The sequence below is a fragment of the Xyrauchen texanus genome, chromosome 19 (genome assembly GCF_025860055.1).
Source record: "Xyrauchen texanus isolate HMW12.3.18 chromosome 19, RBS_HiC_50CHRs, whole genome shotgun sequence".
Taxonomy (NCBI): Eukaryota; Metazoa; Chordata; class Actinopteri; order Cypriniformes; family Catostomidae; genus Xyrauchen; species Xyrauchen texanus.
The window spans coordinates 43,862,877-43,875,376 of record NC_068294.1 but is presented as its reverse complement, the minus strand read 5'-3'; the positions used below and the strand labels follow the sequence as shown (position 1 = coordinate 43,875,376).

Below are 12,500 nucleotides of genomic sequence, written 5' to 3'. Positions count from 1 at the left end.
AATATGTAATATCATATGTCAAAAGTTGGATTAATAATGCGAAATAACCTTTTTTTTTTTCTGAGAAACATAACTGGCCGCAATTTACATGTTATGTTTACTGAATTGACAAAAGTTTTCATTTAAATTAAATATGCAAAATAACCAGTTTGTGGAGTAATTTGATAACATATTAATTAATTACTGTTATCTAAATCAAACAGTAGTGTAACGCATTACATTTAAAAGTCTTGTAATCAGATTAAAGTTACTTACAGTCAATTAAATTAATTACTTTGAAGTACATTACTTGGTTAACACATATTTCTCAAATAATTTTATTTATGTAAAATCCAGTTTAATTATTTACATTTGTTTTAGTTTAATTTAGAACTAAATGAAGTATTTTATTATGTACATCTGTTTGTATTTCTGTGTCAGCTGTAGGCCGGTCACCCATAACGAGAACGTTTAAAATAAAACGTAGTGAAATATAAAAGTTTTGTATGGAACAATTTTTCTAGAAAGTAATTTTAAAGTAATGTAATAAGTAATGTGATACATTTTTCGATGAAGTAATAAATAAAGTAATCTGATTACAATTTGAGAAAGAGGTAATTAGTAATTTGTAGTGGATTACTTTTTTAAAAGTAACCTACCCAATGCTGAAAATAACTTTGATCATGATATACTGTCTTTATTGCAGGTGTCAATCGCCGGGCCGGTGCAAGGGGTGGAGTCTGCTCGGAGACAGATCAGGGTCAGTGATGACATCATTCTAATTAATATTCATTATATTCAAATCTTGTTTACAGTGTTGTCTCACTGTAGGAGTTTGTTTGGCGTGTGCATCAGCATCTATTGTGTTTGTGTAACCCGCAGGACCTGCAGCCCCTAGTGTTGACCTTTGACCTCCCGGTGACCCTTGTGGGAGGTGTAGAGGCAGATACGGGGTCGCCGGTGATCCAGCATGTTGCTCAGGCGTTTGGAGTGACTGTGAGCTTCAGAACTCAACCCAAACTCTACTGCAGCACCTGTACTGTGAGAGGAGTTCAGAGGAACAGCGCTGCCGTGAAGGTCACACACACAATTAAATGCACAGAAGCACATATAAACAGTGTTCAGTTAATTATCATTTTACCTTTGACCTGCAGAAGGCGACCTGTGTCCTGATGGAGCTGCTCCTGGGCTCGGAGGCAGCCGCGGTTGCCGGTGTAACAGGGGTCGTGGTGTGCACACAGTTGGACGTGACCTCTCAGCAGCACTTGTTTCTGCTGGGTCAGAACGGAGTGAACTTCCTCACAGTGATGCATCAAACACACACACAGATAATCCTGCCCGACCTCAGCGCGCCACAACACACACCGTCACTGCTCATACAGGGCACGGCCGAAGGAGTGTGTCTCGCTCGGCAGCAGCTCATGGTACATACTTTGCCATGTATTACTATGGTAATAAAGGTAATGTTCTTAGCCCAAAGGATGGTTACTTGATTGCTCATGTCTGACTGTGTTTGCACTCGTGTAGGACTGCTTGCCCGTCTGTCTGATGTTTGATTTGAAGGAGGAGGGCGAGACAGATCCTCGCAAACTCGCTCAGATGATGCAGAGTCTGGGCGTTTTCATCAGCATCAAACCAAAGGCCAAACAGACAACAAAGGTACTACAGCACCCATAAGGTATCTGTCACTTGGGTTTGGCTTTGGGGTAAGGGTTGGTTTAGGCTTTAGGGTAAGGGTTGGGTCAGGGGTAAGGGTTTGGGTTAGGCTTTGGGGTAAGGGTTGGGTTAGGGGTAAGGGTTGGGTTAGGCTTTAGGGTAAGGGTTGGGTCAGGGGTAAGGGTTTGGGTTAGGCTTTGGGGTAAGGGTTGGGTTAGGGGTAAGGGTTTGGGTTAGGCTTTGGGGTAAGGGTTGGGTTAGGGGTAAGGGTTTGGGTTAGGCTTTGGGGTAAGGGTTGGTTTAGGCTTTAGGGTAAGGGTTGGGTCAGGGGTAAGGGTTTGGGTTAGGCTTTGGGGTAAGGGTTGGGTTAGGGGTAAGGGTTTGGGTTAGGCTTTGGGGTAAGGGTTGGGTTAGGGGTAAGGGTTGGGTTAGGCTTTGTGGTAAGGGTTGGTTTAGGCTTTAGGGTAAGGGTTGGGTCAGGGGTAAGGGTTTGGGTTAGGCTTTGGGGTAAGGGTTGGGTTAGGGGTAAGGGTTGGGTTAGGCTTTGGGGTAAGGGTTGGGTTAGGGGTAAGGGTTTGGGTTAGGCTTTGGGGTAAGGGTTGGGTTAGGGGTAAGGGTTTGGGTTAGGCTTTGGGGTAAGGGTTGGGTTAGGGGTAAGGGTTGGGTTAGGCTTTGGGGTAAGGGTTGGGTCAGGGGTAAGGGTTTGGGTTAGGCTTTGGGGTAAGGGTTGGGTTAGGGGTTAGGGTTGGGTTAGGCTTTGGGGTAAGGGTTGGGTTAGGGGTAAGGGTTGGGTTAGGCTTTGGGGTAGGGTTGGGTCAGGGTAAGGGTTGGGTTAGGGGTAAGGGTTTGGGTTAGGCTTTGGGGTAAGGGTTGGGTTAGGGGTAAGGGTTGGGTTAGGCTTTGTGGTAAGGGTTGGTTTAGGCTTTAGGGTAAGGGTTGGGTTAGGGGTAAGGGTTGGGTTAGGCTTTGGGGTAAGGGTTGGTTTAGGCTTTAGGGTAAGGGTTGGGTTAGGGGTAAGGGTTGGGTTAGGCTTTGGGGTAAGGGTTGGTTTAGGCTTTAGGGGTAAGGGTTGGGTTAGGGGTAAGGGTTTGGGTTAGGCTTTGGGGTAAGGGTTGGGTTAGGGGTAAGGGTTGGGTTAGGCTTTGTGGTAAGGGTTGGTTTAGGCTTTAGGGTAAGGTTAGGGGTAAGGGTTTGGTTAGGCTTTGGGGTAAGGGTTGGTTTAGGCTTTGGGGTAAGGTTTGGGTTAGGCTTTGGGGTAAGGGTTGGGTTAGGTTAGGCTTTGGGGTAAGGTTTGGGTTAGGGGTAAGGGTTAGGTTTGGGTTAGGCTTTGGGGTAAGGTTTGGGTTAGGCTTTGGGGTAAGGGTTGTGTTAGGGGTAAGGTTGGGTTTGGGTTAGGCTTTGGGGTAAGTGTTGGGTTAGGCTTTGGGGTAAGGTTTGGGTTAGACTTTGGGGTAAGGGTTGGGTTAGGGGTAAGGTTGGGTTTGGGTTAGGCTTTGGGGTAAGTGTTGGGTTAGGCTTTGGGGTAAGGGTTGGGTTAGGCTTTGGGGTAAGGTTTGGGTTAGGCTTTGGGGTAAGGTTTGGGTTAGGCTTTGGGGTGAGGGTTGGGTTAGGGGTAAGGGTTAGGGGTAAGGTTGGGTTTGGGGTAAGGTTTGGGTTAGGGGTAAGGGTTAGGTTTGGGTTAGGCTTTGGGGTAAGGGTTGGGTTAGGCTTTGGGGTAAGTGTTGGGTTAGGGGTAAGGTTGGGTTTGGGTTAGGCTTTGGGGTAAGGTTTGGGTTAGGGGTAAGGGTTGGGTTAGGCTTTGGGGTAAGGTTTGGGTTATGCTTGAATTTTTTCAACTCGAGCGAGAAATTCGTGTAACACGTTGTTGTGAAAGCCTATCAGCAATGAGATTGTCTGGATGTCACTGACGTACTGATGTAGTAGCAGAAGCAATCTGGAAAAAGTTATAAAAAGAATTGTAGTAGTGGTTTGTGGGCGCCCAGAATTGTACGACACAACGTCATACGTGTACAGAGACCGGACAGAAAAAAGACATCGCTTAGAGGAATGTGAGCGAGGAAGTTGGACGACCTGGTAAGTTCTGAAAATATGCGCGTCTACTTGATTCCAGCTATTGGTTGAACTTTACTATGAACCAAGTCGTAGAAGCCCCTCCTCCTGTCCTTTTCCATAAGAGAAGCGGACTCGTGTTACCTTGACCTTTGGAATTTTTAGTAAACCAACTTCTCCCGTATCAGTCAGTGGTGGTGAAAGGTTTGGAGAAGAACGTCGCCAATCTGTACGAGGCCAGACGTCTGCTGCTCGGACTGGACTCCAGTGAGGTGTCCATGATGACCAAGCCCTCTCTGGACCCTCTGGTGTCTTATAATGGAATGACAGACTACTGGCTGAACGTACTAATGCAGCAACTACGCCTCGCTGAGACAGGTGTGTGTTAGTGGTCCACGAGCGCTTGCATTTGATTTAATTTCAAACAATAAAATGCGTTTGTACCCATCATTCTTTAGCCACTTTGCCTTCTCCAGATATTGCGATTGGCTCTCTCTCTGGGAAACCACGCCCCTATCCCCCTCCTGGATTGGCTGTTTCCACAGAGGACGGACGGATCGGACTCAAAGGGGCGGAGTCTAAATTAGAGAAGGTCTGAAGATATTATCTTGACATTTGACTGTCCGATCAAATAACGAGTGATAGATATTTTAGACGTCAATACGAATTTCACTGCATCAGATTCCAGAGAATGAAGATCATCAGACGCAAGCCAAAACAGAGGACTGTGTCTCGCCACATCTGGAGATGACAGAGGTCCGAGAGGTCGTTGTCAAGCCAACTGCCTCCTCTAGGAGAGGCAGCCAATCAGAGACCCCTAGAGAGCCAAACCAGGAGTCACGGCAACTGTTCTCATCCGAGAGGTAAAACTCCTCGTCCTGAGACAGACAGACAGAAGATGATCTTTGTTGCTTTTTAGAAGAACACACTATGTGCATGTTTGTTTCAGGTCAGTGCGAGTGGAGGTGGATGGTGTTTATTTGAACAGAGACAGACGTTGCAGTCTGAGAATATTCCCCTGTGTGGACAGAAACAACGAGGTATATTACTCATTTGCATATTTAAAATACAGTAACGTGGTTTTGTCAGATGTAGCTGAATTCTGGGGACAATCAATCTGAATAATGTGTGTCGTTGTATCTGTAAAACAGGACAGAATAAAACACACTAGAACTGGATTTCGGTCAAGTTTAATTAAAGGTTAATCTGGTGATCATATTCAGATTCATTTCCTGTTATAAATACAACATACAGGGTACTGTGTGTGATTTTCTCAAGATCATCTTTACAGTTAATAGCTAAAAACATCATCCGTCTAATGATTTATTCAAACATTCTTTCTTTACTGTTTGTTCAACAGGATCATGAATACGAGAGAAAGAAACTTCTGGCAACTCAAGGTTTGTCATTTTTAATATATTTACTGCCGTCTTAATGACAAACTGCGATTAAAGATTACAGATTTCTTTTCATGCACCATATAATTATATGATATTATATTATTATTACATTATATTATATTATTAGTATATTATTATTATATTATATTATTATGATATATTAAATTATATTATTATATATTATATTATTATTATATATTATATTATATTATTACTATATTATATTATATTATTTTATATTATATTATTTTATATTATATTATATTATTATGATATATTAAATTATATTATTATTATATATTATATTATATTATTACTATATTATATTATATTATATTATATTATAAAAGATTATATTATATTATTATTATATTATATTATTTTATATTATAATTATATTATATTATATTATTATGATATATTAAATTATATTATTATATATTATATTATTATTTTTATATTATATTATTACTATATTATATTATATTATTTTATATTATAAAATATTATATTATATTATTATTATATTATATTATTATTTTATTATATGATATTATTATTATATTATATTATATTATATTATCCATCCATCCATCCATCCATCTTCAACCGCTTATCCGAAGTCGGGTCGCGGGGCAGCTGCTCCAGCAGGGGCCCCAAACTTCCCTATCCCGAGCCACATTAACCAACTCTGACTGGGGGACCCGAGGCGTTCCCAGGCCAGTGTGGAGATGTAATCTCTCCACCTAGTCCTGGGTCTTCCCGAGGCCTCCTCCCAGCTGGGCGTGCCTGAAACACCTCCCTAGGGAGGCGGCCAGGGGCATCCTTACCAGATGCCCAAACCACCTCAACTGACTCCTTTCAACGCAAAGGAGCAGCGGCTCTACTCCGAGCTCCTCACGGATGACTGAGCTCCTCACCGTATCTCTAAGGGAGAAGCCCGCCACCCTTCTGAGGAAGCCCATTTCGGCCGCTTGTACTCGCGACCTAGTTCTTTCGGTCATGACCCAACCTTCATCACCATAGGTGAGGGTAGGAACAAAAATTGACCGGTAGATCGAGAGCTTTGCCTTCGGCTCAGCTCTCTTTTCGTGACAACGGTCGCGATAGAGCGAGTGCAATACCGCCCCCGCTGCCCCGATTCTCCGGCCAACCTCCCGCTCCATTGTCCCCTCACTCGTGAACAAGACCCCGAGGTACTTGAACTCCTTCACTTGGGGCAAAACCTCATTCCCTACCTGGAGTACGCACTCCATCGGTTTCCTGCTGAGAACCAGGTGCTAATCCTTATCCCAGCTGCTTCACACTCGACTGCCAAGCGATCCAGTGAGAGCTGAAGGTCAAGGACCGATGATGACATGAAGACAACATCATCTGCAAAAAGCAGCGATGAGATCCCCAGCCCACCGAACCGCACACCTTCCCCACCCCGACTATGCCTCGATATCCTATCCATGAATATCACAAACAGGATTGGTGACAAAGCGCAGCCTTGGCGGAGACCAACCCCCACATGGAATGAACTCGACTTCGTGCCGAGGACCCGGACACAGCTCTCGCTTTGGACGTACAGGGATTGGATCAGCCCTAAGAAGGGATCCCCCACCCCGTACTCCCGCAGCACCTCCCACAGTATCTCCCGGGGGACCCGGTCATACGCCTTCTCCAGATCCACAAAACACATGTAGACCGGATGGGCATACTCCCAGGCCCCCTCCAGGATCCTTGCGAGAGTAAAGATCTGGTCTGTCGTTCCACGGCCAGGACGAAAACCGCATTGTTCCTCTTCAATCCGAGGTTCGACAGTCGGCCGACCCCTCCTCTCCAGCACCTTGGAGTAAACTTTACCAGGGAGGCTGAGAAGTGTGATACCCCTGTAGTTGGCACACACTCTCTGATCCCCCTTTTGAAGAGGGAACCACCACCCGTTCTGCCACTCCTTAGGCACTGTCCCAGATTTCCACGCAATGTTGAAGAGGCGTGTCATCCATGACACCCCCTCCACATCCAAAGCTTTCAGCATTTCTGGTCGGATCTCATCAATCCCTGGGGCTTTGCCACTGCGGAGTTGTTTGACTACCTCAGTGACATCCCCCAGGGAAATAGAATCTGATCCCCCATCATCCTCCGGCTCTGCCTCTACCATAGAGGGCGTGTTCGGATTTAGGAGTTCTTCAAAGTGTTCCTTCCACCGCCCAATAACCTCCTCAGTTGAGGTCAGCAGCGTCCCATCTTTGCTGTATACAGCTTGAATGGTTCCCCGTTCCCCCCTCCTAAGGTGGCGGACGGTTTTCCAGAAGCACTTTGGTGCAGACCGAAAGTCCTTCTCCATGGCTTCTCCGAACTTTTCCCACACCCACTGCTTTGCCTCCCTCACGGCCGAGGCCGCAGCCCTTCGGGCCTGTCGGTACCTTGCAACTGCCTCCGGAGACCTCCGGGACAACAAATCCCGGAAGGCCTCTTTCTTCAGTCGGACGGCTTCCCTGACCACCAGTGTCCACCACGGTGTTTGAGGGTTACCACCCCTTGCGGCACCTAAAACCTTGAGGCCGCGGCTTTCCACTGCGGCTTCGGCAATGGAAGCTTTGAACATTGCCCACTCCGGTTCAATGTCCCCAACCTCCGCAGGGATGCCTGAAAAGCTCAGCCGGAGGTGTGAGTTGAAGATCTTGCGGACAGGGACCTCCTCCAAACGTTCCCAGTTCACCCGCACTACTCGCTTGGGCTTCCCAGTTCTGTCCAGAGTCTTTCCCCACCCCCTGACCCAACTCACCACCAGATGGTGATCGGTTGACAGCTCTGCCCCTCTCTTTACCCGAGTGTCCAAAACATATGGCCTCAGATCCGACGACACGATTACAAAATCGATCATCGACCTTCGGCCTAGGGTGCTCTGGTACCACGTACACTTATGAGCATCCTTATGTTCGAACATGATGTTTGTTATAGATAATCCATGACTAGCACAGAAGTCTAATAACAAACATCCACTTGAGTTCAGATCAGGGAGGCCGTTCCTCCCAATCACGCCTTTCCAGGTGTCCCTGTCATTTCCCACGTGTGCGTTGAAGTCACCCAGCATCACTATGGAGTCCCCTACTGGGGCCCTATTCAGGACTCCATTCAGGGTCTCCAAGAAGGCCGAATACTCTGAACTGCTGTTCGGTGCATATGCACAGACAACGGTCAGAGTTTTCCCCCCACAACCCGTAGGCGTAGGGAGGCGACCCTCTCGTCCACCGGGGTAAACTCCAACGTAGTGGTGCTCAGCCGGGGACTCGTGAGTATCCCCACACCTGCCTGTCGCCTCACACCCTGGGAAACTCCAGAGAAGAATAGAGTCCATCCCCTATCCAGGAGTACGGATCCAGAGCCAAAACTGTGCATCGATGTAAGCCCCACCAGATCCAACTGGTAACGCTCCACCTCCCTCACTAGTTCCGGCTCCTTCCCCCCCAGTGAGGTGACATTCCACGTCCCCAGAGCAAGCCTTTGCTGCCCGGGTCTGGTCCGTCGTGGCCCACGGCCTTCACTGCCGCCCATATGACAGCGCACCTGACTCCTGCGGTTCCTCCAATGGGTGGTGGGCCCAAGGGATGTAGAGGGGGGTTCCACGTCGCTTCTTCGGGCTGTGCCCGGCCGGGATCCGTGACAAGCCCGGCCACCAGGCGCTCGCCGACGAGCCCTCCATCTGGGCCTGGCTCCAGACGGGGGCCCCGGGCTTCCTCCGGGCAGGGTAACTCCTCCTCTTGCCGTTTTATCCATGAGTCATTTGTGAAATATATTATATTAGTATATTATTATATTAGTATATTATTATTATTATATTATATTAGTATATTATTATTATTATATTATATTATGAAAGTTCTAACATACACCTTTTGGTGCTACTTGGACATGTCATCAGTAATGAACCCGGGGTCAAAAGGTGTTTCGGGTCTTTAATCAACAGACACCCTCGCCCGGGCGACCCAGCCGGGGGTGATCAGTCCCCGGCCTGTGTCCAAGTGGCGTGCTACTCCACGGTTCCCCCCTCCTGATCCACAACCATCATGAGGCTTTTTCGGCAGCCTCAGAGATGTTCTTTATGGCTCGCCTGCACAGTTGACCTTTAACTCCAAGGAGTTTGAGTGTTCGGGGTAACGACTGTCCTGCAAAGCCCCGGCAACCGACCTCCACTGGCTCATTGCGTGTTTTCCAGCCGCCGCTCCTGCACTCCTCCACCAGCTCTGCATATTTGGCTCTCTTGCGCTCATTTGCCTCCTCCAATCTGTCTTCCCTGGGGACAGTAAGCTCCACTATGACCACCTGCCTGGTCGACTCCGATGTAATCACCACGTCTGGGCGGAGTGAAGTGGCCGTGATGTGATTCGGGAACTTGAGCTGCCTTCCAAGGTCCACTTGAAGGTGCCAGTCTCTTGCATTGGCCAGGAGCCCGCCTGGGGAGCGTGGCTGCTGATGTGCCTTCTCTCCAGCTCTGACAAAGGATATGGTTTGCTTGGAGGGCTGCTGACTCTTACTGCTCTGAATTACTGTGGTGATAATATCCGCAAGAGCCCTGAGGACCTGGCCATGTCGCCAGCGATACCGCCCATCCCCCAAAGCCTTTGGACAGCAGCTGAGGATGTGCTCCAGTGTGCCACTCCTTTGGCACTGTTGGCATGTTGGTAAGTCTACCAGGCCCCAGCGGTGTAGGTTGGATGGGCTAGGTAGAAGATCGTACACTGAACGGATCTGGAACTTGATGCGCTGTGGTTCAGAGCTCCACAGCTCTGCCCAGGTGATCTTGCGCTGCTCGGCGTTCTCCCACCTAGTCCAGGCGCCTTGCTGTTTCATACCGACCATCTTGGTCATGCGGTCCTCCTCCACCTCTGCCTGCACCTCGTCCAGCACCAACTGATGCTTCTCCCTCCCTCTTGATTTGTCATAGCGTGGCTTAGGGAAACTGCCCAGGCCTGCACGTCCCACTGCCACGTTGCCAACCAAGACACCATGCCTCAGCCGAGCCTCCGCTCTGTCCACCGCTTCCTGTGCCTTCCACTTCCTTCCCGTCTTAACACAGATTCCAGCTGAGGAGACTTTGGCATCGGAGGAATCTCAGTACATGATGACCTCCCGGGCACGTGTGACCTTGAATTCCTCGGACAAGCTGCTGATGGGAAGTTGCAACTTGGTGGAATGGCCATAGAGGGCGATGTTACTCAGGGACCGTGGGAGTCCTAACCACCTCCTGAGGAACTGACTGATGGTTCTCTCCAGTGCTTCTACCGTTGTCATGGGTACCTCGTATATAAGAAGGGGCCAGAGAAGCCTTGGTAGGATTCCATGTTGGTACTTTCCAGGAAGCCCCGACTTGTCGACTGCCGTGAGCCAGTTCGTCATGTCGCTTCTGGTTTGTTGGAGCTGGTTGTGTCCTTCAGGCGCTGTCAAAGATCTTCCCCAAGCTCTTGACTGGTCTTTCTGTTACTGAAGGAATTTGTGTCCCTCCAAGTTAAAGCGGAACCTATCAGCCACTTTGCCTTTATTATATTATTATTATATTATATTATATTATATTATATTATTATATTATATTATATTATATTATTTTGATATATTAAATTATATTATTATCCATCCATCCATCCATCAGTCAACCGCTTATCCTGTGTACAGGGTCAGGGGGCTGGAGCCTATCCCAGCTAACATTGGGCTAAAGGCGGGGACACCCTGGACAGGTCAGCCAGTCCATCGTGAGATTATATTATTATATATATATATTATTATTATATATTATATTATTACTATATTATATTATAAAATATTATATTATATTATTATTATTATATTATATTATTACTATATTATTATTATTATTATATTATATTATATTATAAATTATTATATTATAAAATATTATATTATTATTATTATATTATATTATATTATTATATTATATTATTACTATATTATATTATATTATTATATTATATTATTTTATTATACTATATTATATTATTATTATTATTATATTATATTATATTATATTATTATTATATTATATTATATTATATTATTATTATATTATATTATATTATATTATATTATATTATATTATATTATATTACACAGTCTCAAATTATTTAAGTATTATCCTAGTGATCAAAAGTCACATCTTTGACCATTAATCGCTGTAAAGTGATTTATGATCTTGGTTCAGGTGTAAATTGGTCATCTGGCTGGATGGACTGATGATGTGTTTGATCATTCATCATGCTGTATAAACATGTGGAGTGGTGATATAGGGGAGCCAATTAAGGGTTACAAAGAGCCAGAGAGGGACTCATTTCAGTGTAACACTATGCCAGATTTATAATGGAGTGAATTTACACCACCAGCAGAATTTCAGTTGTTCAAACAGTCAGATAGTCCCTCCCTCGACCCACGGCATTGTTGTTGGGGCGGGTCTAAGTGGGTCGCTCGAAACAAACACAGACAATTTCTCAGAAAATGAACCTATGAATGACTTGGTTATAGTTGTGTCCGCATATTAAGCTGAGATTTTAACACAGAATACATTACATACTGTAAATAACAATATATTTTGCTTACATGAAACCATTTCAAGTCATTTCAAGACATCTAATAATGTATTATTTATTGTTGTAGGAAATCACCACATGTGTTTTGTCATTAGCAGATTTTTGTTCACTTGCTTTAAATTTAAACCTAATTAAATGTATTATTCCGAGACAAGAAAGGTAGCACCACATTCTTCTGCATGACTGCTTTTGATTAACTTTAATTTGGTTTAGTTCGGTAGCAGGTGTTTAATAATGCAGACACACACACACACACACACACAAACACAATGCAGTCGTGCACTGACACACACTGTAATTAGAGCTGCTGATCTCTGCCAGTGTAAATCTGAACGTCTTAAACCATGCATGACTGTGTGTGTATTGGTTTGTTAAGTGTGTAATTTGACCTGTATGCGTGTGTGTGTTGCAGCCATGCAGCAGAAGCCAGTGGTGACGGAGGTTCGGACTCCCACTGATACCTGGAGTGGTTTGGGTTTCTCTAAATCGATGCCCACTGAAGCCGTGAAAGAGCTGAGAGCTGTGAGCCGACGCTGCTATAGACCCTACAACAACCAGCAGCAGGTACACACACACACACACACACACACACACACACACACACACACACACACACACACACACATGGAATAAGCGTATGCAGAATCAACAGTCATTCCCAACAGTTTAAAGATGGGGAATATAATCTTAAACTCCAACTAGATTAAAAAGTTTGTATACAAACTTTAGGCTGGCTTGAAAAAGCCTGGTCTGAAAGTTTAAATAGATGGATGGATGGATAGATAGATAGCGTTGCTATGTGGTTGCTAGTGTGTTCCATATGGTTTTAAGG

At 45.5% G+C, this 12,500-nt stretch overlaps 1 protein-coding gene across 1 annotated transcript in view; it reads left to right on the top strand.

Moving 5' to 3' along the window:
- Positions 1 to 12,500, top strand: part of bicc2 (bicaudal C homolog 2) — a 27,175-nt gene that overhangs the window by 4,773 nt on the left and 9,902 nt on the right. The window contains exons 7-16 of the mRNA XM_052149473.1: positions 686 to 739; positions 862 to 1,056; positions 1,134 to 1,403; positions 1,507 to 1,638; positions 3,873 to 4,062; positions 4,143 to 4,276; positions 4,366 to 4,547; positions 4,634 to 4,724; positions 5,045 to 5,084; positions 12,081 to 12,232. Coding sequence (XP_052005433.1) covers positions 686 to 739; positions 862 to 1,056; positions 1,134 to 1,403; positions 1,507 to 1,638; positions 3,873 to 4,062; positions 4,143 to 4,276; positions 4,366 to 4,547; positions 4,634 to 4,724; positions 5,045 to 5,084; positions 12,081 to 12,232 — 1,440 coding nt within the window. The remainder of the gene's footprint in view (positions 1 to 685; positions 740 to 861; positions 1,057 to 1,133; positions 1,404 to 1,506; positions 1,639 to 3,872; positions 4,063 to 4,142; positions 4,277 to 4,365; positions 4,548 to 4,633; positions 4,725 to 5,044; positions 5,085 to 12,080; positions 12,233 to 12,500) is intronic.